General features: G+C 44.3%; 9 protein-coding genes and 1 non-coding gene across 10 annotated transcripts, besides 1 other annotated feature; 7 read left to right on the top strand and 3 right to left on the bottom strand.

Annotated features, from left to right (window-relative positions):
* Positions 1-198: 198 nt before the first annotated feature.
* Positions 199-699, top strand: LALA0_S07e04060g (LALA0S07e04060g1_1; the record flags this gene model as incomplete). Its single annotated transcript, XM_022771492.1, has 1 exon — positions 199-699. One exon carries the CDS (start codon positions 199-201, stop codon positions 697-699), a length of 501 nt encoding a protein of 166 aa, XP_022629394.1.
* A 199-nt stretch (positions 700-898) lies between these two features.
* On the bottom strand, positions 899-986 carry LALA0_S07e04038r. The gene has a single exon. It is a non-coding gene; the product is annotated as a tRNA-Tyr (tRNA).
* Positions 987-1,188: 202 nt separating this feature from the next.
* CDC8 (LALA0S07e04016g1_1) lies at positions 1,189-1,833 on the top strand (the record flags this gene model as incomplete). Its single annotated transcript, XM_022771491.1, has 1 exon — positions 1,189-1,833. One exon carries the CDS (start codon positions 1,189-1,191, stop codon positions 1,831-1,833), a length of 645 nt encoding a protein of 214 aa, XP_022629393.1.
* On the bottom strand, positions 1,830-2,273 carry APS2 (LALA0S07e03994g1_1; the record flags this gene model as incomplete). The annotated part of the gene is made up of 1 exon (XM_022771490.1): positions 1,830-2,273. One exon carries the CDS (start codon positions 2,271-2,273, stop codon positions 1,830-1,832), a length of 444 nt encoding a protein of 147 aa, XP_022629392.1.
* Positions 2,274-2,465: 192 nt separating this feature from the next.
* Positions 2,466-5,564, top strand: PEX1 (LALA0S07e03972g1_1; the record flags this gene model as incomplete). Its single annotated transcript, XM_022771489.1, has 1 exon — positions 2,466-5,564. One exon carries the CDS (start codon positions 2,466-2,468, stop codon positions 5,562-5,564), a length of 3,099 nt encoding a protein of 1,032 aa, XP_022629391.1.
* Positions 5,565-6,051: 487 nt separating this feature from the next.
* PTK2 (LALA0S07e03950g1_1) lies at positions 6,052-8,265 on the top strand (the record flags this gene model as incomplete). Its single annotated transcript, XM_022771488.1, has 1 exon — positions 6,052-8,265. The coding sequence occupies one exon, from the start codon at positions 6,052-6,054 to the stop codon at positions 8,263-8,265; it is 2,214 nt and encodes a 737-aa protein (XP_022629390.1).
* Positions 8,266-9,308: 1,043 nt separating this feature from the next.
* On the top strand, positions 9,309-11,819 carry LALA0_S07e03928g (LALA0S07e03928g1_1; the record flags this gene model as incomplete). The annotated part of the gene is made up of 1 exon (XM_022771486.1): positions 9,309-11,819. The coding sequence occupies one exon, from the start codon at positions 9,309-9,311 to the stop codon at positions 11,817-11,819; it is 2,511 nt and encodes an 836-aa protein (XP_022629389.1).
* Positions 9,309-11,819: a mobile genetic element (isolated transposase of Rover hAT-like DNA transposon).
* A 3,591-nt stretch (positions 11,820-15,410) lies between these two features.
* Positions 15,411-16,364, top strand: CBF1 (LALA0S07e03906g1_1; the record flags this gene model as incomplete). The annotated part of the gene is made up of 1 exon (XM_022771485.1): positions 15,411-16,364. One exon carries the CDS (start codon positions 15,411-15,413, stop codon positions 16,362-16,364), a length of 954 nt encoding a protein of 317 aa, XP_022629388.1.
* Positions 16,365-17,879: 1,515 nt separating this feature from the next.
* On the top strand, positions 17,880-20,660 carry MNN14 (LALA0S07e03884g1_1; the record flags this gene model as incomplete). The annotated part of the gene is made up of 1 exon (XM_022771484.1): positions 17,880-20,660. The coding sequence occupies one exon, from the start codon at positions 17,880-17,882 to the stop codon at positions 20,658-20,660; it is 2,781 nt and encodes a 926-aa protein (XP_022629387.1).
* A 123-nt stretch (positions 20,661-20,783) lies between these two features.
* NTA1 (LALA0S07e03862g1_1) lies at positions 20,784-22,049 on the bottom strand (the record flags this gene model as incomplete). The annotated part of the gene is made up of 1 exon (XM_022771483.1): positions 20,784-22,049. The coding sequence occupies one exon, from the start codon at positions 22,047-22,049 to the stop codon at positions 20,784-20,786; it is 1,266 nt and encodes a 421-aa protein (XP_022629386.1).
* Positions 22,050-22,245: the final 196 nt, after the last annotated feature.

The raw sequence follows: 22,245 nt of genomic DNA, 5'->3' as shown, positions 1-22,245 counted from the left end.
AATGGTCCCATCGCACGTCTGGGTCGATTTTTTTCAGTATGGGTCCATATAAGAACCTGATGTATTATTTCGGAGCTATGGTGAACTACTGCCAAAAATTGATAAAAACAGACACGCGTAACGAAATTTGGCCAAAACTGCTCTAATAGAGGCGATAATTGCCCAGCATTGAGGTCCCGTGGGTAGCTATATTTAAGCATGTTTCAATCTTTCGATAGAGAAAGCTTTTTTTGCGGGAACGCAGTAGGCAACGCTCTAAAAAGAGACTTTCAATGCTATAACGAAATCGGAAACGGATCCACCAAAACGCAGACTAGTAGCCCCAAAAGACTGAAAAAACCCAAGGACTGCAGATCTAGTGCACAGCCATGGCCTGAAAGCTCTAGAAGCCCGTCACCCACGATAGACAACACATTGGAGGCAATCGCGATGAGCAGGCGACCTGGCTCAGGCGCCGCTCACGAATCATCGCCGTATGTTGAAGTGGAAGACTACATACGAGAGGGCTACGGTTCTCCATTCATCAATAGCGCCTATAATACAAGACTGAGTCTTGAAAACATTACGCCGGTCAATTATAGTTTGTACGACGTGGAGGCCGAAGAGTTCGAAGAAAGCGATTATACAGGAATGGCTAACCGAGAAACGCAAGAACAAACTCCAGATTCAAGTCAGGATGTGGAGATGGAGTTGGAATGAACAAGTTCACGAAAAATAATTGCATGAAGTGATGATAAACAACAAGGAATCAAGATAGAATTGAGAATTGGACAATGTTTGTACGTTTAATGTACGTACAGGTAACGAAAATAGCAAAGCTCCGAGCTCGGCTTGAATATACGTCTACTGGATGAAAAAACCTATCAAACACCATCCGTCGCAAAGTACCAAAAAAATATCTCCCGGGGGCGATTCGAACGCCCGATATCCAGATTACAGTGTTAACATTACAGTCTGGCGCCTTAAACCAACTTGGCCACCGAGAGGGATATTTATGGTGTTTAAAATTCTCAATAGTATATATAGACAGCATCTACCACGAGATTTCACATACCTCTGCTAAATAGCTGGCTCAGATACATCAACTTGCTTCGTGATGAGCATGGTAAAGCCTTGGTGTTCAATGAGAGCTGAGGTACAGCCTTTTAGTTTTGAAGGCTGTCTCAATTCTGATTCTCCCATTTGCTGATGCCGCGTGGTCTGCTCGTTCTTATCGAAGGGCTAGATAGAACAGGTAAAAGTACACAGGCCGCGAAACTTGTCGAAAGTCTCAATAACAATGCTCGTCTGGTTAAGTTCCCAGATCGGACCACCCCAATAGGTAAATTGATCAATCAATACCTTGTGGAATCCGAGACACAATTGATGGATCAGGCCATTCATCTTTTATTTTCTGCAAACAGATGGGAAGTCGCTGAGACGATAAGAGCTACTTTATTGGAAGGTCGAACCGTTGTAATGGATCGGTTCGTGTATTCGGGGATTGCTTATTCCGCAGCAAAGTCTGTACCTGGAATGGATCTGCAGTGGTGTGCCCAGCCCGACAAAGGACTTTTGAAACCAGATTTGACCTTCTTCCTCTCCAACAGCCAAACCGAGCAGCGCGCAGGATTTGGAGATGAACGCTATGAGTCCTCAAGCTTCCAAAGTAAGGTGCGTCAAGAATTTGAGATCATTTTTAACACCTTCGAAAGCCCAGACTACATAAAAAATCATATGGTGTTCCTCACCACCACTGGCAAAACCATAGACGAGGTGCATGTCATGATAGATTCAGCGCTCAAGAAGTTTATCCAAAAGGGTATTTACAACGAAGATTTTATGTACTTTTAATTTAGCCTATCCAAATAGTTGACCCGCTCCAGCAGTACTAGTTTTGAAGTTTCCTGTATTTCCCCACCAATAAGCAGCTCATCCAGCACCATGTATGCCTTGTGGAAGTTGAATACAAGATCCAGCTCACAAACATTGCCAAAAAAGGCATCCAGCACCTCCACGAAAAGGTGTATGTATGATAGATATATCACTTCTTCATCTTCGAGCTCTATCCCAAGCACAAAATAAAGCCCCGCATATCTCTTATACACGAGCTTTGTCGAGTCTGAAAATTCGACGAAATTACTCTGGTGTCGATGGTCTCTGGACGAGATCAACTTGTATATCTGTGCTATTGTCGATTGATTGTTGGAGGACTCGCCGGGGAACGGTTCAAAAAGTCGGATCAGTCGAAGCGCTCCCTGCTTATTCAAACAAAGCACAAATTTGATCGCCATCAGATATCAAGAGGTCTGTTTCCTCTATCTCTTAGAATTCCCACCAAATTTACAGGTTGGTCGAATTATAATAATGACTACCGTATATATAATCTTAAAACATTGAATCAGGTAAAGCTCTTGAAAAAGGTAGCACTTTTTCTGCAATAGAAGGGCCCCACGTTCTAGCCAAATTTGGCTTGAGAAGTTGTGATGGTTCAGGATGCTGAGTTGACTTTCCAATCCTTACGAATTGCGTTTTCAGACCAAATTCGAGGCAATTTCGTAAGACTTCCGCTTTCTATTGTTCATGTACTTGAAAACACCGCGATACCCGTTCAAGAATTCGGAATCACAGTGAGTACAGATGAAAGCAGGGTGTTTGTAGGATGGGATGGTTTCGAAGCATCGCAATCACTCAACGGACAAAGTTGTGTACAAATTAATCCTATCCTGGCCGCAGCGCACAAGATCAGGGAAGGATCAGTGGTGAACTTGCGAATCAGACATTTTGATCAAAGTTTAGTGGCTAACGAAGTCTACGTAGAACCGCAGTCAAGTGATGATTGGGAGGTTATTGATGGAAATGCCAGGTTCCTTCAGGACAATATGCTATCCCAGACACGAATTGTGGCACAAAATGAGTTGCTGATATGCTACGTTGAGCATACGGTGGCGAAGTTCACAGTTCAAAAAATCGTCCCGTCATTTTCAGGTGCTGCAAGAATCACTACTGATACATTGATCATAGTGGCGCCCAAAGTCAACAAGTCAAGACTTGTGAATGGTAAATCTGAACGGTTGGAAGATACGCACTCAACGCACAGACCAATTGTTCTAAGAACAGTGCAGCAGACTGAAAAGCTGCGAGGTTTATCTATGAGTGTTTCCCCGCAAGTAGTCAAGTCTTCTCTGGCCCTTATATGTATCGTAAGAAACCCTTTGGAGCCGTTGTCCGAGGGCAACTCAGAAGAAGAGACAAAACTTCAAAGTGCACAAAGCATTGCTGTTTCCGTGACAGTTGATACCAAATTATACGAAGGGCATCTCGGGCTATCTCGCCTTACTTGGGCTTCTCTTGGACTTGATCCTCAAAATGGTCACAAAGTAAAAGTGAGTTTTGTCTCTCTTCCACCCGAGCAAGCTCCACCAACCGCATTCGTTTATCCTATAGATCAATCCAAAGACATCAAGGAAGCTTTGATTGTTGGCAAGCGTCCAACTCCGCAACAGCGTGAATTTCAGGGCTTGAATTCAGAGATGACGGGCTCAGTACTGACAAATGGGTTAGTTTTGCCACTCGACCAGGTATACCTTGAATTGGTTTCAAAAACAGGAGAACATGTGCCGTTCTATGAATGGCAGGATTCAGAGATCGAATTTAAAGTTATGGATAAACCTGTTAAAGTTTCCTGGACTGAGCATTTCGAAACTAAAACGGAGCTCCCGATATGCGTTGGAATCGAAACGCTATTAGAACAAATTCAGAATTATCTAATGCTTCCGATAATGAACTCTGGTAGCTCGCTGGTAACTGGGTCTAGCGGTATAGGCAAGACTTTACTCGTTAAGCAAGTCAAAACGCACCTGGAGTCTACGACGGCTTTGCATGTTGAGTATTTAGACTGCGAAAGCTTCATGGACAATACCAATTTTGTAAAAATGAAGCAAACCCTGCAGCGACTGATGGCATCTTGTTATTGGTATGCGCCATCTCTACTGATATTAGACAATGCCGAAATTTTGTTTCCTCACAACAAATCCGAGGATGAACTTCAATCCCCAAGCAATGCAATCGACGTTTCTTCCAGGTTAAGCCGAGTCTTTATTCAAGAACTTGAGCAACTTCTAACAAAGGCAACAGGAAGTGTGCGTGTGCTTCTAACAGCAGAGCGACGTGAGAAACTAAATCAAACACTATTTTCAAGACACGCAATTGGCAAGACATGGAACCTAAATGCCCCAGGACGAGAATTTCGGGCTACTCTCATCAATCAGTTTCTGAAAGACAAATCTTTAAATCTTTCGGATGATCTTGACCTCTCTACATTAGCCACTGAAACCGAAGGCTACTCCCCGAGAGATCTTCTTCTCTTGTCAGAAACACTATTGTGCGAACATCTTTGCGATCAATTGAGCACATCTCTACCAGTGACACAAGATACTTTTGAGCGGACTATTTCCTCCTTTACGCCTTCTTCCCTGAGGGGTATAAAGTTGCAAAAGGACACGGGCGTCAGATGGTCTAGTGTGGGTGCGATGCACAAAGCGAAGGAACTTTTGTTGGAAACACTGGAATGGCCTATCAGGTATGCGCCCATATTTTCGAAATGTCCTCTACGGTTGAGATCTGGTATTCTGCTGTACGGGTACCCTGGATGTGGCAAGACAATGCTAGCGAGCGCTGTGGCTCAACAATGCGGGGTAAATTTCATATCTATCAAGGGTCCTGAGATTTTGAACAAATACATTGGAGCCAGCGAACAAAGTGTGCGAGAATGCTTTGAGAGAGCACAGGCTGCACGACCTTGTGTACTGTTTTTTGACGAGTTTGACTCTATTGCGCCTAAAAGAGGGCACGATTCCATAGGGGTAACAGACCGGGTTGTGAACCAAATGCTGACACAGATGGATGGTGCAGAAGGTCTGGAGGGCGTCTACGTCTTAGCTGCTACCAGCAGGCCAGATTTGATAGACTCCGCCCTTTTACGGCCAGGGCGTCTCGACAAAAGCGTGCTTTGCGGATTGCCCTCGGCTCCCGAAAGGTTGGAAATACTCCAGACCATTATAAACGCTGGGGACATGTTAATAGATTCAGATTGCGATTTGAAAGAGGTTGCAAATAATACTGAGGGTATGTCTGGCGCTGATCTGCAGGGCCTATGCTATACGGCGTATTTGAAAAGCGTGCATCGCAAGATGGAGCTGGAGCCCCAGCCAAAACAGGTACAAGACCGTACAGATGACGGCGGGGTCTCTTTTGAGTATTTCATGGCGAACGGAGATTGTGCTGACGCAGCGTGTGTTCTGAGAGCGAAGGAAGTTTTGGCAACGCAAAATGCCGCACCAGTGGCCTCAGCGACGCTGCTAAATTCCACTAATCAAAACAGCTCTAACGCTACCGAGAACAAATCTCCACGCATCTCTAGCGACGATTTACGAGACGCATGTCGTGAGACCAAACCTTCGATTTCGGTCGCAGAGCTTGAAAAATTGACAAAAATCTACGGCTCATTTTCTAGTAATAGAGATGCCAAAATGCCATCTGGAGAGGCTTCTAATGAGATTGGTGGAAGGATGACGTTGATGTGACAGAAGAGCATTGGGAATCAAGTCTTGGTGTCTGGGTGTCGGTGTAGATCGTTCACGTGCAGATATGGTCACATGCACAGGGCCATTATACTCCTTTTTCATTTTTCGGGTTTGCGCTTCCGTTCCCTTATATAAATACACCCGTGCATCCCAAGACCACCACCCATGGCTCCCTCAAAGAGAAACTCAGGGAAAAGCTAATTCATTGAAATTGAATAGTAATTTCGACCTAATTAAAGTGCAAATTGAAAATGGGAACTTCAAGACCAGAGCTTTAGACAGAGTACTCGAACAAGGTTTAGACAACTGAAGACGGATAGGACGATTGGGAGTAGCTGAAAGGGATAACAAGAAACGGAAATTTACACTCACGTAGATATTACGGTCCCAACACTCACGAGAAACGCTGGATTTTAGCAGGTTGTGCAGCAATTCAAACCGTCTCTTCACGGTTTTCCTGCGTTGAATCACTGGAAAAGACAGACTTATGGTCGCTATTAAGGACAGTCCAGGATTGGGCAGTGCAGCGGTACAAGCAGTCAACTCCCTGCTTCCCAGCAGTCCAAAAAATGGGAAAAATGGGGGAGAAGGAAAGATAAATGGAGAAACATCGTCTGGAGCAAATAGCAGTAGTGGACGCAGAAGCCCCGCAAGCCGTCCAACAGGCCAGATCAACAGAAGCGCATCGGTCAAGAGCCTGAATCCGCTGAAAAAAATATTTCATAGGTCGCAATCGCACCACGAATCCGTCGAGCGGACCAGAGCGGACCGGTCTCCGCTAAGTGCGGACCAGAAGTCTCGAAACCGAAGCTCCAGTTTTTTGCAACGCATGCATCCACAGCACCATGGTGCCACGGGCGCCACAGGGCTCGCTCCATCCCAACAGCATTCGGGCCAGCACCGGGAGCTTTCAAAACAGCCGTCGTCGCAAATGCTGAACGGACCGAAATCCCATAATGTGAATCCGTTTTTAACGTCGCGAGCAAACGGGTTTGATTCTCCGTTCAGTGCACTTGGTCGTGGTACGGATATCGCTGCTCCACGGCAGTCGTACATGAATGGATCGAACCCGATGTCGCGCAAAACCTCGTCCAACGAGTCTAATATGGTGTACAACCCATACGGTACACTTTCCAAAAAAAACACATCGAGTTCACAACACGATTTGTCTTTCTATCTGCACGACGGTAAAGAAGAGTTGCCCTTGCTGCCTACGCCGTTAAAGGATCCAAATGAATACCTCCCGGAGGGCTATAAACAGTACAGCGTGCAATTAGCCGACAATTTTACATATCCGGAAAGAAATTCGGCGGACGATTTGCATCTTGGTTCTGGTGGATCGAGCGAAGTACGCACAGTGCGGTCTGCGTTCCACAAGAAAGAATTGTATGCGTTGAAGAAATTCAAGCTTTTGAGGAATGAAAAGGCTGATCACTTTTACGAGCGTTGTTCTAAAGAATTTATCATGGCCAAGCGATTGAGCAAAAATCCTCATATTGCTAATACTTTCTATTTGGTGAAAGTCTCCACAACCACTTTTATGACCCGAGGATGGGCTTTCATCATGGAATATTGCCCTGGTGGAGACTTGTACAGTTTAATCACTCGGCCTGATTGGAGAAAAAGGTCGCTCAAGGAGAAATTCGATTACTGGAGACAAATTGTAGAGGGTATTCATTTCATTCATACGCAAGGCGTGGTGCATCGAGACATAAAGCCAGAAAACGTGCTCATCACTCAAGGTGGGTGGGCTAAACTTACGGATTTTGGCATCTCCGATTGGGGCCATGAGGATCCTGACGATTTGAGTAGTCCCATAAAATTGTTCGACACCTACGTGGGATCCCCACCATATACTTCCCCCGAGGTAATGTGCTTCAATGACGAGAATGCTACCAAGCAAGATAAAATGCCGTATGATGCTCACAAGATGGATTGTTGGGCATTGGGGGTAATTCTTTTCACCTTGGTATACCAAAATACCCCATTTGTGGAAGCGTACAAAACAGATTCGAAATTCAGGTCGTACGTTCTTTCTTATGATAATTTTGTCGATCACAACAACCCACAATTCAAAAAATCGGGGATTTACAAGCCTGGACCAGGAAGTGAATTTCAGTATGGGCGCGAATTCCAAAATACTGGTGCCTCAAGAGTGGCATGGCGACTTGCAGATCCCAACCCAAAAACAAGATACACAATGGACGATATTTTAGCCGACCCGTGGTGGGCTCAGATCTCAGAAGGTATCAGTGAACCAACGGATGCTGTTCCAAAACTACCAGAATTGAGAAATTCCAGTTATGACAGTAGTGGGGATAGAACGGCCTCGCGGTCGGCTGCCAATTCGGAAGAGGACCTTGTGATGCATACATCGAATCCTTTTTTGAATCACAATCAATCAAAAGCCAAATCGAAATCAATGCTCTCTATTGCGGAAGTTCGTCCTGCGGCAGTCTCCGGATCATCGCCTCGTGGTAATGAATCGCTGGCGACCCTAAATGAGGATAAGGCAGTTGAGGCAGAAGATAATTTTGTAGACGCTTCGGCCGCGGGACTTGGAGATGCAGTCAAGACTTCATCAACCGAGAAAACTGGAGCTGAATCAGCAGATGAGATGGGTGCTCCGGCCGCTGCTGATTTTGTAAATCAAGGAAGTCTGAGTCAGTTGTCGCTGCGAGACTCTCGAGATGTAAAGTAGAGCATGAGGACACGGAATCAGGTTGTACAACTTGTCGACGTAATTAGCGCAAGTAGGTATGTTTATTGTAATGTTAAGCAAGTGGTGATGACGGACGAGAGAAAAAACGTGAGCTTGGAAGTTGGGACAAAACATGTTTATGAATGAATTTGATGTTTAAAAGATACTTTGGCACTTTCAAACGCAAGGTAGGAAACGAAAGAATGGTGAGTAAACAAACCCAAAAAATTGAATCAATATCGGTGAAGGTTACTATAACAGGATATAGATCAGGTAGTCGAATGACCGTGTTCTACGAGGATGACTAGTACTGATGTTCACGGAATACTTTGGTGACAAATAAAATCTGGAAGGGTAGTTGAGAACTTATGGAAAAAAAACTGACATCATAAAAACCGTGAATGACCAGTGAATGTATGCACGCACAATGAATCGCTACATCATAATAGGACATTGCCTGATGCTTTGGAACCTTTACCCTTATCATTTTATTATGGAGCGTCGCTGACACGTTCTAAAGTTAACGTATTAGTATTAAGTGACACTACCCGAAGTGTTCGAATACGCTTGCCAGTGGCTATTCCAGGACATGAAAGCAGTGGCAACAGGTTAGTCGTGGGATCTAATGCTTGTGAAACCATAGTTAATGCTATAAGTGTTGATTTTTGTGCTGCTCTTTGAAAACAAACATTCACTCGAAATCCGGTGGAAGTGCAAATGACATAGAGCACTATCACTCTAGCCCTCAACAGGAGCCTGATAAGCAGTTCGATTGATTCTCATTCGACTTCAAGGTCCTTACACCCTGTGGCTGGAATCCAGAAATGTTCATGAGTCCAAGAGTCCCGTCAGGGTCCTAACCGTCAAAAGTGATATCAATATTCAAGTTTCCCGTAAGAAAGGATAACCTCATGAGTCCGGCTTGAGTCCGACTTCGGTACGGCTAATCCATTGTATCTTCCATTTACTCTAAGTCTCGAACGTTTAACAAGAAAGCACCGGGCTTTACGTTCGCGTTTGAGGATGCTGGAAACTTCAGAACTATGCATAAAGGACGGCACAAACGCCGAAGTACCTATGAAGATCTGAACAATGACTCCACGAAAACGCAGCATTCCAAGAGAACAGCTTTTTCTGATGATTGCAGTACTCTTTTACACGACAGTTCTCAGTTGCCAAAATATTTTAATACCCCGGAAATTGAAGCACAAGAGCAGGTTTCTGCTGATGGGAGCGTCAGACACTCGGAGGGTGAAGGAATATGCCGTGCTGATGTTGAAAAATTGCAGAGTCCGGCTTGCCACATAAATGTGAGCCAAGTTATCACTGGATCTGCAGCAGGGCTCATAATTAGCCAAAAAGTGGACATTCCATTTTCCAAGAATCCTCCGTTAACTGTGCGACAAGAGATTTCTGGCCTTGACATTGGGCAAGCATGCCCAGTCAATATAAACCAAGTGGTCTCAATTCCCATTCAAGAGCTGAATTTTCCTAAGCTAACGGCAGGAAATGCAGACCACACAAACATTCAACCTGTTAAATCTCATCACCACAGTGATTCAGGTGAACAATCGGGTGTGGAACAAAAAAATTCAGCTCATGATTATAGCTTAGTAACGCCAGATTTGGCTAAGCAATTAACGGAACCGTTCTTGAAGTTCCTCTCTTTAAACAATTCTAATCTTCTTCTATTGAGTGTGTTCATCGATGGTGTCATTCCGCCAAAGTTTGTCGAATTTCCTTCAATGCGGTCTTTGGTTAGCACACTTGGAGGCGAAGAACAAGAAAAAAATCTTATTTCAAGAGAGGACTTAGTGGAACTCCTGAGTCGTTTTGAAGAAGAGTTTAACTTGCAATTGAAGCACACGTTACAAAGTACGCATGATCTCAACCTTGTTGTGGATTCGTGGACTTCCGTAGACCAAACCAGCTACATGGCAATCTGGGTTTCCTTCTGCCCTAAGTTGGACTTGAAGCGCGAACTACATGAAGAAGACGTTACCGCATGCGAAAGACCTACTTCTCATATTCTAGGCTTCGTAGAACTCAGTGCCGAGAGGTGTGATTCAGAGAACATCAAAGCAGCTGTCCTGACGTGTCTGCAGCCTTACTCAATATGCTCCAAAATACGCAGCATAACCTTGAACAATGGTTCAAACAATGTCTCCATGTTAGAAAGTTTGAATAGAGATCTACAACAGCGGGAAGAAAATTCTACAGAGGGAGGCATCGTTAACGTCAGATGCATGAACCTTGCTCTAAACCTCATTTTCGAAGAGTTGCTGAGGCCCTTGGAAACACTGAATGCTAGTCTGTTTTCGAGAATTGATAAGCTCACTCATCTTTTGAAAAACAACGTTAACATCCGACGGAAACTCCGCTCATACATTGCTCACGCTATTCCTGAGCACAACGATGCAGTGATCTTCTCGCGCTATTTTCAACTCGAAGCCTTTTTGAAAGTCTCAAGAGGTGTCTGGACTTTTTATCTTGAGAATAGTTACAATCCCAAGTACCAGCTATTGCCAGAAGATTTGCCAATATTCCATTACGAGAAAAGGGACATGGAGTGGGTCTCACTATTCGTTCATCTGACAACCATTTTCAAGGAACTGAAGTTGATTTTACGCGACGACGAAACGAGCTCACTCTCTAGCGGCATTGAGTACTACATGCTAATGGACTCATATTTCAAATCTTGTGACAGTATAAGAAACGGTTCCGTCGATGGCAATTGCTTGGAAGATGTTGGGCTGAATGAGTCTCACTTATCTGCCCCCGAAGATGTGCAGGAACAGATTTTCTCTGCTATTTTGAAGGCGCGCCCTATATTTGACGAGTTTAAAGCTATTGCACACGAAGAACCCGGATATTGGACGGCGCATATGCTTCAACCAGGTGTCAAGACATATGTGCTGAACGAAAAATTTGATACGGCTGATCGAAATCGTATACAACAAATGGCGGATAGGCACGTCGCTTGGTATATTGAAAACTTCGCAGAAGAGCGAAAAGTCTCGCCTATTCGTGATGGTAAAGACTCTGTTAACGTCGGAAGTCTCATTGATGAAAAGTATAAAGTACTGAAAAACCTCAAAACGCTGCGTGCGAAGTTTACAGCGAATCAAAGTGGTTCAACCAACAATGACTGGCAGACATATCTGGCGGAACCTTGCGAACCTGGAATTGGCTATTTACAATATTGGCTGAGCAACCAGAAGCGGTGGCCGGAACTTTGTTCATTGGCGCTTTCTTTCTACTACACCAGACTTTCAACTTCCGATGTCGAGAGATGTTTATCAATGAGCAAAGAAGTCTTACAAAATAGATTTTCACTAGTCAGTGAGAACCTCAGACGAGCTGTGATACTCAGAAACAGGAGCAAATGCTTCAATCTGAATCCGGAAATGACTATGGTGAGAGATATTCCGCTGGAAGAGTGGATTAACGGAGACGAAGAGATGCAGTTTCGTAGCGTTTGTGCTGCGAGATCGAGGCGCTCGTGGGAAACTACTGAATCACCGTTCTCGAGCGATTCGAGTGACCTTGATTGATGGAGGGGACGTTGCACTGCACAAACAACAAACAGCAACGATTCCCGAGAATGGTACAGGTTTGTTGAAGTGATGATCCGAGTGAATATAAAGATAGCTGATTATCCGTCTTGTAAACTGGTCTAACACACGCTCGTATCGGATGACTTCAGACTCGACTTTCTCAAGTTATGACGGTAGTGAAGAGAGTATGCGTTTGGAGACGAGCTAAGGTAACTTTACGGGACGTAAATCGGATCAAGCTTTTGGTTGCACAAAGATTACGGAATCACTAGAAATCAAAACGATTTGAAGTACTCGACACTCCATTACCTCTTCACGTCGAGGAGAGTCATCGATTTGGAAGACAAGGACAACTATATACGGAAGGCACGTGACTCTTTCTTCACTGGCGTCAGCACCATTCAAAAGGATTTACCAATTTGATGGGTGTACGTACGTTGATGTCATTCTTCGTAATGGAATGGAATCAGTGTCGACAATGATTAATTTTGATCCATCAGAATCACAAATTTGCCCGTTTGAAATACTCAGAGTCTTGAGCCCCATCACGTACAGAAAAAGATTGCACACGCCAAAGTCAGCTTGTTCATCCAAAAGTGAAAGGGATACACGCACCTCAGGGCTTCACAGTAGCTTTTACTGTTTCAAATACCAGCGTCTAGCGGTCTTTTGTAAGAATGCGGACCTGGAGGACTTTGAAGGTACTACCACGTATAGAGGGTTGAGTCTGCAATGTTGAGAACCCAAGCTCGTATAGAACGATATTACCCAGAAACCCAGAAAATTCGTGGGTTCGTGAACAGTTTTGTGATGGAAATAGCCTATAATCGTCTAACATGGTTCTACTGGCTTTGATTGTTTAATCAAAGTGACCTTGCGGAATCTACAAAACGGTGATTGGTAATTCAATGTTTGCCATATTTCCGCATTAGCTCCTGCCTCGTTGCTGGTGATACCGTTTTCTCAAGTATGTCATAGAAACGCAGCGATTACGTGAACCTGCAGCATCACTGCTATTCACAATTGATTACTGACGCTCTCGATTTGTAGCAATGGAAACAGCCAAATTTACAGCTATACTAAAGGCTATTGAGGTTTGACTACGTCGGCAGTGTTTGAGTTGTTAAACTGTTCCGTTTGCTCCGTCATGATTTGCTCTAGGTGAATGGTTGTGGTTATGGATTCTACTTATCTCTCCGTGGCCTTCTTGGTAATAAGTTTGGTACATTCTGTTTGACCAAACCATGGATATTTAAACGGCTTTTGGAGCAACAATAACAAACAGTCTGTAACTGTCGGAACCTCTGTCTGTCTAGCGTCAGATCCATGACAAAGTGATCACATACACGTGACGGACGACAGCGTCATAATCAACAAGATGCTCAAAAAATCTAGAGCAAGTACTGATCTAACAAGAATGATGTCGATAGAACCTCGTGGTACCACTTACAATTGATCTTTTGTCTCCCAGATTAGACCGTTCTCACCAGCTGCACCCGAAATGCTTGAAAATTTCTACATTCCTCCGCGACAGAACATTTCCAAGAATTTGTATAAGGAGGGACGCTTTGTCCACCCTACAAGATTATTCCAGTTAAGCTAAATACATCACGGAGAAAAAACTCTAACTCAATAAAAATGGTAGTTGACACCTTACAATAATGGATAGAATCACTCAAGGTATGGGACGTTTATCGTGCAAGGACACTCCAGAGACAAAGTCTCAACACGAGTAAGAACAGTAACGTTCTGGAGGTCAGTCATTAGTAAGGATTACTTAATAGAAGTCCTGGATTGCTTGCATTCTGCATAGCGTCGACGTATTGTTGCTACATATCTTTACGGTTGGTTCATTTCACCTTAGAACTTAGTATGTCATTTTAGACCAATATGTCATGTTCAAATTGCGCAATTGGCACTATACCATATAGTTTACCAATACCAACAAAGGCCATCACTGGTATTTAAAAGTGATTGCTGACGCTCTCTATTGTACAGTAATGACTGATTGCCAAGGTTAGCGTAGATAGTAATTGTTCCACAAGCGGGAGCGTAAAGAGTGATAAGTGGACTCGAAGACAACGTCAGCTAGTAGCATAAGATCTCTTACTCTTGAGTTTGAATGCAAGTTTGAATACTGAAGAGAGCATCCTGATTCAATGGCCATCACATTCATTGGCAATTGAGAGTTATTGTGCGATGTTCTTAGCAATGCTCTGAATTAATAGCCATTTTGATGATGAATAAACGCTGACAATCTCAGTTGTTGATTTTTGGTATTACAGTGCCCGAGATATTTACAGCTGATCACTGTCGCTTTTAATTGTCAAGGTGATGTTATTACAATGTCCAGTGCTATTCACAACTGGTTACTGACGTGGTTAATTGTTGGAATGTGGTTTTGAAATCTCTACTGTTTAATTTGAAGGCTGACGCTTTGCATTTTTGAGCCAAATTGATTGCTACGCGCTCTTTTCACAATTGAGAGCTTTAGTGATTAGTTGTTCAAGTAGATGGATGACCATCACTACTAATCACAATGGAGAGCTTCGAGGATCAATTGTTGATGTATGCTTTCGACTGAATGTTCAAGTAGATAAATGGCCATCACAATTGAGAGCATCGGCGATCAATTGTGTAGGAATGCTCCTGGCCATTACTACAATTCACAATTGATTGCTGATGCATCCAATTGTTCAACTAGACTAATAGCCATCACAATTGATCGCTGATGCATCCAATTGTTCAACTAGACTAATAGCCATCACAATTGAGAGCGTCAGCGATCAATTGTGTAGAAATGCTCCTGGCCACCACTACAATTCACAATTGATCGCTGATGCTCTCAATTGTGTAGGAATGTTCCTGGCCATTACTACTATTCACAATTGATCGCTGATGCTCTAAATTGTTCAACTAGACTAATAGCCACCACTGCTGACGCTCTCAACTGTTCAGCTAGACTAATAGCCACCACTACTAGTCACAATTGATCGCCGATGCTCTCAATTGTGTAGGAATGTTCCTGGCCATTACTACTATTCACAATTGATTGTTGATGCATCCAATTGTTCAACTAGACTAATAGCCATCACAATTGATCGCTGACGCTCTCAATTGTGTAGGAATGCTCCTGGCCATTACTACTATTCACAATTGATCGCTGGCGCTCTCAATTGTTCAACTATGCTTTTAGCCACCCAGTCACCCAGCCACCCACACCCGTACACCAACACCCAGCCACCCCAAAGTTACCCTCCCGTCGCGCTTACCACGTTTTTCGCGTCTCAAATCCTAACCGTACATCACGACCTGAACGTCACCCACCCCTTTTTTTTTTCTCACGCACAAACCCCACCCGTGTTTGAAAACGTGATATAAGAAGGAAGAATTTTTCCATTTTCTTTCCTAACCTCATGATTATCACATTTTTATCATGTTTCTTCCATGACCTACAGGATTTGTTTATACCCAAGACAAACACACCAATTCACGCTTTTATCACAACAAGTGAGAGCCAAATAGCACGAGCGATCATCTCAACACGTGAAGCACACACATATACACGACATATTCATACCAGCAGCGATGGCTAAGAGACTTTTGCCCAGTGACGTGGAGGTTAGCAATGAAGAGTTGGCCAAGAGACAAAGAGCGGAGGAAGCAGCAGCAGTGGCAGCGGACCAGAGTAACATCGACGCGGAATTGTTGAAGGAGAAACACGAGGACGACGAAGACGCCCGTTTGCACCAGCAACAGCGTCAACAACGTCAGTTGCAGCAGCATCAGCAGCAACAGCAGCAGCAACTCCAGCAACAGCATCAGCAGCAACAGCATCAGCAGCAACAACAACAACAACAGCAGCAGCATCGCCATGCAAACGACGATGTCGAGGACCACGAAAACACAGCCGCGGCCGCTGCAGCGGCCGCTGCCGTTTACGGTGGCCTCATGAACGCCCAGGATGAAGCCAGCAACGAATTGCAGCACCATCACCATCAGCTGGCCCAACACCATCACCAACATGGCGGAAGCATCAACGAAGAGGACGACGAGGAAGAAGACGAGGACGACGAAGACCTCAAACATGGCGGCAGCGCCGCCGCTGCTGCTGCCGCAGCAGCACGTCGTGGACGTAAGCCAGTGCCCGTAACCGGGTCTGAAGAATGGCGTCAACAGCGTAAGGACTCACACAAGGAAGTTGAACGTCGTCGTCGTGAAAACATCAACACCGCCATCAACAAGCTCAGTGACTTACTGCCAGTAAAGGAATCCAGTAAGGCTTCGATTTTGCTGCGGGCTGCAGAATACATCCAAAAGTTGCGCGACACAGAAAATGCAAACATCGAGAAATGGACATTGCAGAAACTACTCAGTGAGCAGCAAGTTAGCACTTTGACAAAGGCCAACGAAAGCTTACAACTAGAGCTAGGAAACGCTTTCAAACAAGTCGACATCTTGAAGCGTCAACTTCGTAGCTCAGGTATCTCTGTTGATCAGGAAGTCGTTAAGCTTGAAGCGGAGGCCGGCAGAAACAATTAAGTCTTGGAAATGTGCCCGATACTTTTGCCAATTTTGTTTTTTTTTAAGCCCTGTCCTGGTGCTCTTGGTCGCCCCTGCATCGCTTCAGCGGCCAAGAGGGGACGTTTATCAATGGATGATGCGGTGACTAAATACCCTTCCCGAATTACACCACTTTTGTATTATGATCCGGTTGTATCGTGTAATTGTGTATAATATTAAGTTTTATGTACTACTGAGCCGGCGGGACTGCAGGTGAAACTTATAAGCGCTCGGGCCGGTTGAGGAATTGCGAGAGATCTACAAGGTGTTGAGATCGTAAACGACATTTCGTTTGGTGATGACAGCAGTTATTTTACTTTGGGAGTTGATTGTCGTAGCTGTGGAAAATTATTGTTGTACGTGAGAGAGCTTTTGGATTAGAGCAAGCAGAACTTTGGTGTTTTTTGTTGTCCAATTACATGGGCTATGGAACTGTCAGTAGGATATTTTCAATCTGCTTGGAGGCATGTGAACTACCCATTTTCGCTGACATGTCTTTTTTCTTAAAAATCTCAACAAAGCAGTGGAATCAAAGGCCCCGATTTTCCCACGTATCCTCACGGTTAAAGCGCTACTGAATGCCTCATAACGCTCGCTGAAATAGGTTGCTTGCTTCGTGCTTGTCGGTTGGTCCCACCACTTACTACCTGACCAGAGCTGCAGGCCGCTGACACTATTATCGCCGAGTCACATGACCTAGCTGTCTTTCCGTCCTAGGATGAACCCATCGCAGCGATACAGATTGGGGACATTGAGATAGGAGGATATTCCTCATCAGTTGAAAACTGTGTCCGTTATTCTTCTTTCCTTCTGCTTACTTTGATTTTAATGAAAGATTCGTTTCACCGTTTGGGTCATTTCGATTAACACGAGTCTGCACTTCTCACATCCGTTCTCGTGATAACTTTTAAAGATCTAATTACCTACTGGGATTCGAGCATCTAGCGGTCTGGATGGATGTTTCCTCCTTCAATTATCCCGCGGCCATTCGAACCTCGCAAGAGGCGTCTTTTTCTTGTTTGCGTCAACTTTTCAAATAAAGTCACGTTACAATCCGTTGCCATGGTTTTTGGAGGTGTATTTTTCTTGGCGAAAATCTTGCATGTCTGTTATCTGGAAATATCAGCCTCAACCATGTAACCCATAAGAACTGACATAAAAGAGCCAAGTCTAAACACACTGCACTACCCATTGTTTCATCTTTGCCTCCAAGACGTATGGCGTGTTGAGAAGGTGCTATAAGTAGCGAAGTTTTCAGTTTGAAGCGAGGAAAGCGGTTCCGGAACGGACTTTGACAAGTGGAAAAGGTAGAGGTTTCCAAGCTCCTTCTCACACCTCCTTTCTGAAACACGTCAACTTTCAAAAGTCGAGTCGAGATTCACAGATCCGTTGCATCGAAAAAACACCTTTTGGAGTGCTCACCGGTATTTTCCGCAAAAGCTAATATTCGCTGCTCTTTTAGCCAACTTCTTTTTTTCCTGTGTTTTCTGGAGAATGGACACTTCCGGCACAATGATTCCACGAGTTTTCCGTGGGAAAATGCTGCACTGGTTACAGCGGCATGCGCCTTTTATTTCGGTCGCTTTACACAAACGACGCTTTCTCAGCACCTTGACTATACTTGTTTGCATTTCCTTGGGCATCCTTTTCATGCAGACGTTGGACAAGAACGTTTACGATTTGGCTAAATTACCGCTCGATGGGCTACGTACCGATTCAGAACCTTCACCTCCAAGCATCGATGCAGCACACGACCTGCGGCAGCTGTACAAGAAATTTCATTTTGACACTGCATTTGAGTATCCAACCAGTTATGAGCTTCAAAAAGATCTGCTCACCATTCCATTCGGTCCACGGAAAGGCCAAAAGGTCAAATCCGTAGATCAACTACAATTCTATGATTCCGACCCCCGTTTGGTATGGAGCGTGCTGGCCGACCATTTAGTGGAGGAAGCCAGTTCCGCAACTCCCCTTCCATTTTCATGGTATGACTGGGCTGACTTCCACGATTACAACAAGCTTATTCCAGCTAGAGAATCTTTGCAAGACTGCAACTTTTTCTTTGGCGTTCATTTCAACGCTTCCCTCCTTATGCAGATTGAACATGAAACGGGCGAAGAATTATTCGGTATCGACAGGGGTTACTACAATACGGAAGGTGATCCCAAGTTTAGCGAAAGCGAGATCACCGAAATGATTCAAAGAGCAAATAGTTCCTGCGTGATTGACAGCCATTCGTTCGCAGAGTCGAAACGATCAGGACTTTCACATGCTTTTTCGGTAGGATTCGTCGTCCAATCGCTTCAAGACCAAGTGAGACCCGAAGTTTACCGATTGCAAGCTAGAAATCACCTTCTCAATACCTTGAGTATACCTTTGTCACTAACTATTTTAAACCGTGACAGTGGTGCCTGGCAGATTCCAATCAAGCAAGATGATCGCCAAAATATGGTGCAATCTGGCATGATTCAGAAGTATTTGAAGCGCGCTTCGAAAGATTCTTCGAAGCGTTTCGAGTTTGATTACGTTTCCGAATTTGACAGATTCTGCAAGAGTGACGCTTCAAAATCTCTCAATCTCAAGATACTAGGTTTACAAGAAGAGAAGGACAAAGCATTCAACGGCTTATTTACACATCTTCAAGAGAATGATTTCGAATTTGATGCTCTAGCTAAGATCGAGGAGTTGTCAGCGCGCACAGAATCTCTTTCCGCCCACGAATCATCTTATTTGAACAGTTTACTCTTTTCAACCCAAACTCATTTCGCTTTCGCGCCCAAATACTTTCACGAACCGGGAGGACTCAAGGATTTCCAGCAGCTAGGAAGACATCACGACGCGCGGTTTTTCAACGGAGCTATCTTTCGGGACCCAAAGGAAACGCTTCTACGTCTAAATTCAATGGTAATCACTTTTCAAAAATTTCTGAAAGCGAATCATCTCAGTTGTTGGCTAGCGCATGGTTCACTTTTTGGATACCTTTACAATGGACTCAATTTTCCGTGGGATAACGATTTCGACGTGCAAATGCCAATTGGTCATCTGCACATCCTTGCTCTGAATTTTAATCAATCGTTAGTAGTCGAAGATCCAAGAGAAGGAAACGGTCGATTTCTTTTGGACGTAGGGAGTTCAATAACTCACCGTACGCAAGGAAATGGCAATAACAACATAGATGCCAGGTTCATTGACGTTGACTCCGGTCTCTACATCGATATAACAGCTTTGAGTGTCTCTTCCGCCATGCTGTCCACTCACGATGCAGTTTATTTCCAGCAGAACAAAGATAGCGTTGGGACCGAGGTTAAGCACCGTGATCCCAATCTGATAGCCAACGTAACGGATACCCCTCTTCAGATTCTTTACAACAAGTTACAAAATGACACGACGTATTCTGATCAAGAAAGACGTGACGTTCAGGGCCTAGTGGAGAAATTCAACAAGGACTTTCCTAGTAACCAGTCACCAACGAAATTCTACTCCGCGGAACAGCGCTACAGTATAAATCATGAACTAGGATTGTACAACTGTCGCAATCATCATTTTGTCCAGTATGATATGGTTTCAAAGCTGGTCGCTACCAAGTTTCATGGTGTTTCTGCACTGGTTCCGAACAAATACATTACACTTCTAAAAAGGGAATACAGGGCGCCAATGAAGTTTAATGCAGTTACTTTCCAATCTCGAACATTCATTGAAGGTCTAAGATCGTGGATCCAAGGGCCCTTGCTAAGAAAGCTAATGAATGTCGCGGGACGTAGTGAAAACTTGGAAAGGGTCAAATCGCCTGCCAACAATTTACTCTCGATTGATGTTGATATTCTTCTGAAAAACTGTGCGCGGTCTAACTCCATCGACTTCCTCTCGTATGTGCATAATAGTAAAGAAATTAGCACTTACAGGAGAAAAGAGATTGAGCTGCAATTTTCAGAAATCTATTCGATTGAGGAGAAACAATTCTTGCTACAAAAACTTGACGCCAACATAGGGCCGCGATTGAAACCGATCATGGAGGATCCGCGTATAAATGATCTTCGCAAAAGGATGTGGCATGAATTGTCTAGTGATCCTGAACTGAATGATGAGATTCTCATGGAGCTCAATCTCGAGGTCGCCGATGACACAATAGCATGGAACTCACTGCTGGACGGAGGAGCTCTTCCTTTTTTGGTCGGAGTTGAAGAAAGAGAACAAGCACGTGAGAACTATGACTTCAACTTGAGGCCTCTTGCTATAAATCCTTCCAACGTTTTCATTAGGGATCCAACTTTCTAGCAATTTCATGGCGTTTGCCTCGCGGCAATCTCCAATCATCTAGTAATTGTTTTACGCATAGGATGCAAGTCAAGCAATGCACTTGTGCTCTGAGCAGTAGAATAGTTTATGCATGTCTCAAAATTACCGATCAATCTCGAACTCAACGTCTCTTATCAGCACACCTTCGTAGCCTTTAGAAAGATTCCCAACAAGCTCGACACTACTGTTGGAAGTGTCCAAATTATTTTCAGTGTCACCGTGCTGGCCGTTGAATTTCAAAATGCTTGAAGTGCCTGCAAAGACAGTAGAACCATCCTCAACTCCACAACGGTTACACAAAACTGCCACGGCATTCCTATTTTCAAACAGCCATGGCTTTTCCGAGCTTCCCCCCATGTATGAGAAACGTAGACCACGAAGCTTGCTCAAGATGGGATCGAGAAGCCCTTCCATGAACCAGCTCCCCCGTCCTCCATAGGCGAGAAAGGGCATGAAACGTAAAATCCAATAGTTCAAATTAGACATATCAGGTTGCCCTGGGTTAGCAAACGTATCTGTTGCTGTATCATCTGAGTTTTCATGACTGGGCCCCAAGAAATTATGGCCCGGTTTTTCCTCCACACGAGTGCCATCGAGCAAGCTCACGTCCCATTGAAACTCGCCTTGTGAGCCACTCATCGGAAAGCGAATGGCTTCCAAAGATTCTGCGATCTGTTTTTCCCGTCGCTTAGGATTTTCTGTGTTGGCAGTGACAGATATGGAGTTGAGCCAAGCCATAGGAAACAAGATGAGCTCAGTGGCATTTTCGAGATGGAAGCTCGAAAATTCGAAATCTTGAAAGGGTGCTTCAAATTTGTACGGACTTAGATCCATGCAGATACCAACTGCACTTTTTATACTAACATCATGCAAGCCTCCGCTTGAGTCTCGTGCTTTTTGCGCGAAAGGAAGTCTAAACGTCTGAAAACCTGCTGGATTCTCGCTACACCCCCATTCGTCATCGGTTTGATACAGGAACGATTTGCGATAGTTGAAAGCCAGCTCTCCCTTCGAGTTGACCACCATCACAGAATTGTAGACTTTTTGTCCCGTGGACCCATCATCACTTTTCTCTGGATAGCCCATCACTGTGACGCACGAAAGTTGACGTGAGATTTGGTGACACAAGTCCCACTCAGGACCCTGACCTACCGTACTCAAGTATGGCCCGATTTGTTGACGACAATGAAAATTGTAGCCTGAAAGTGCGAATTCTGGGAACACTACGATATCAGGCTTGTACTTTTCTATCCTAGATAAAAGGGCATTTACTCTGGCTGTCGTCCCACTGACTTGACCGATTTGAGGATTCAGTTGAATAACAGCTATTCTAAGTCTAACCGTTAGCCTTCCAAGTTGCTGGGTCATCTCACTGTTCTAGTATGCGCAGTTTGAGTTACCTTCACCTGCGTCGAAGTTGGAAGTAGATTTATAACTGGAGATGAGTACAATATGTTTAAGAACTAAAATAGTGAGATAAAACCGATGTTGTGAAGAAGGCTCGATTGGCGAAGCTTCGGTAAATCGACTAAACAATTGTAGAATTTTGTGCACTTCCTTGATT

The sequence above is a fragment of the Lachancea lanzarotensis genome, scaffold LALA0S07 (genome assembly GCF_000938715.1).
Source record: "Lachancea lanzarotensis genome assembly LALA0, scaffold LALA0S07, whole genome shotgun sequence".
NCBI classification, from domain to species: domain Eukaryota; kingdom Fungi; phylum Ascomycota; class Saccharomycetes; order Saccharomycetales; family Saccharomycetaceae; genus Lachancea; species Lachancea lanzarotensis.
This window is presented reverse-complemented; position numbering and strand designations above follow the sequence as displayed.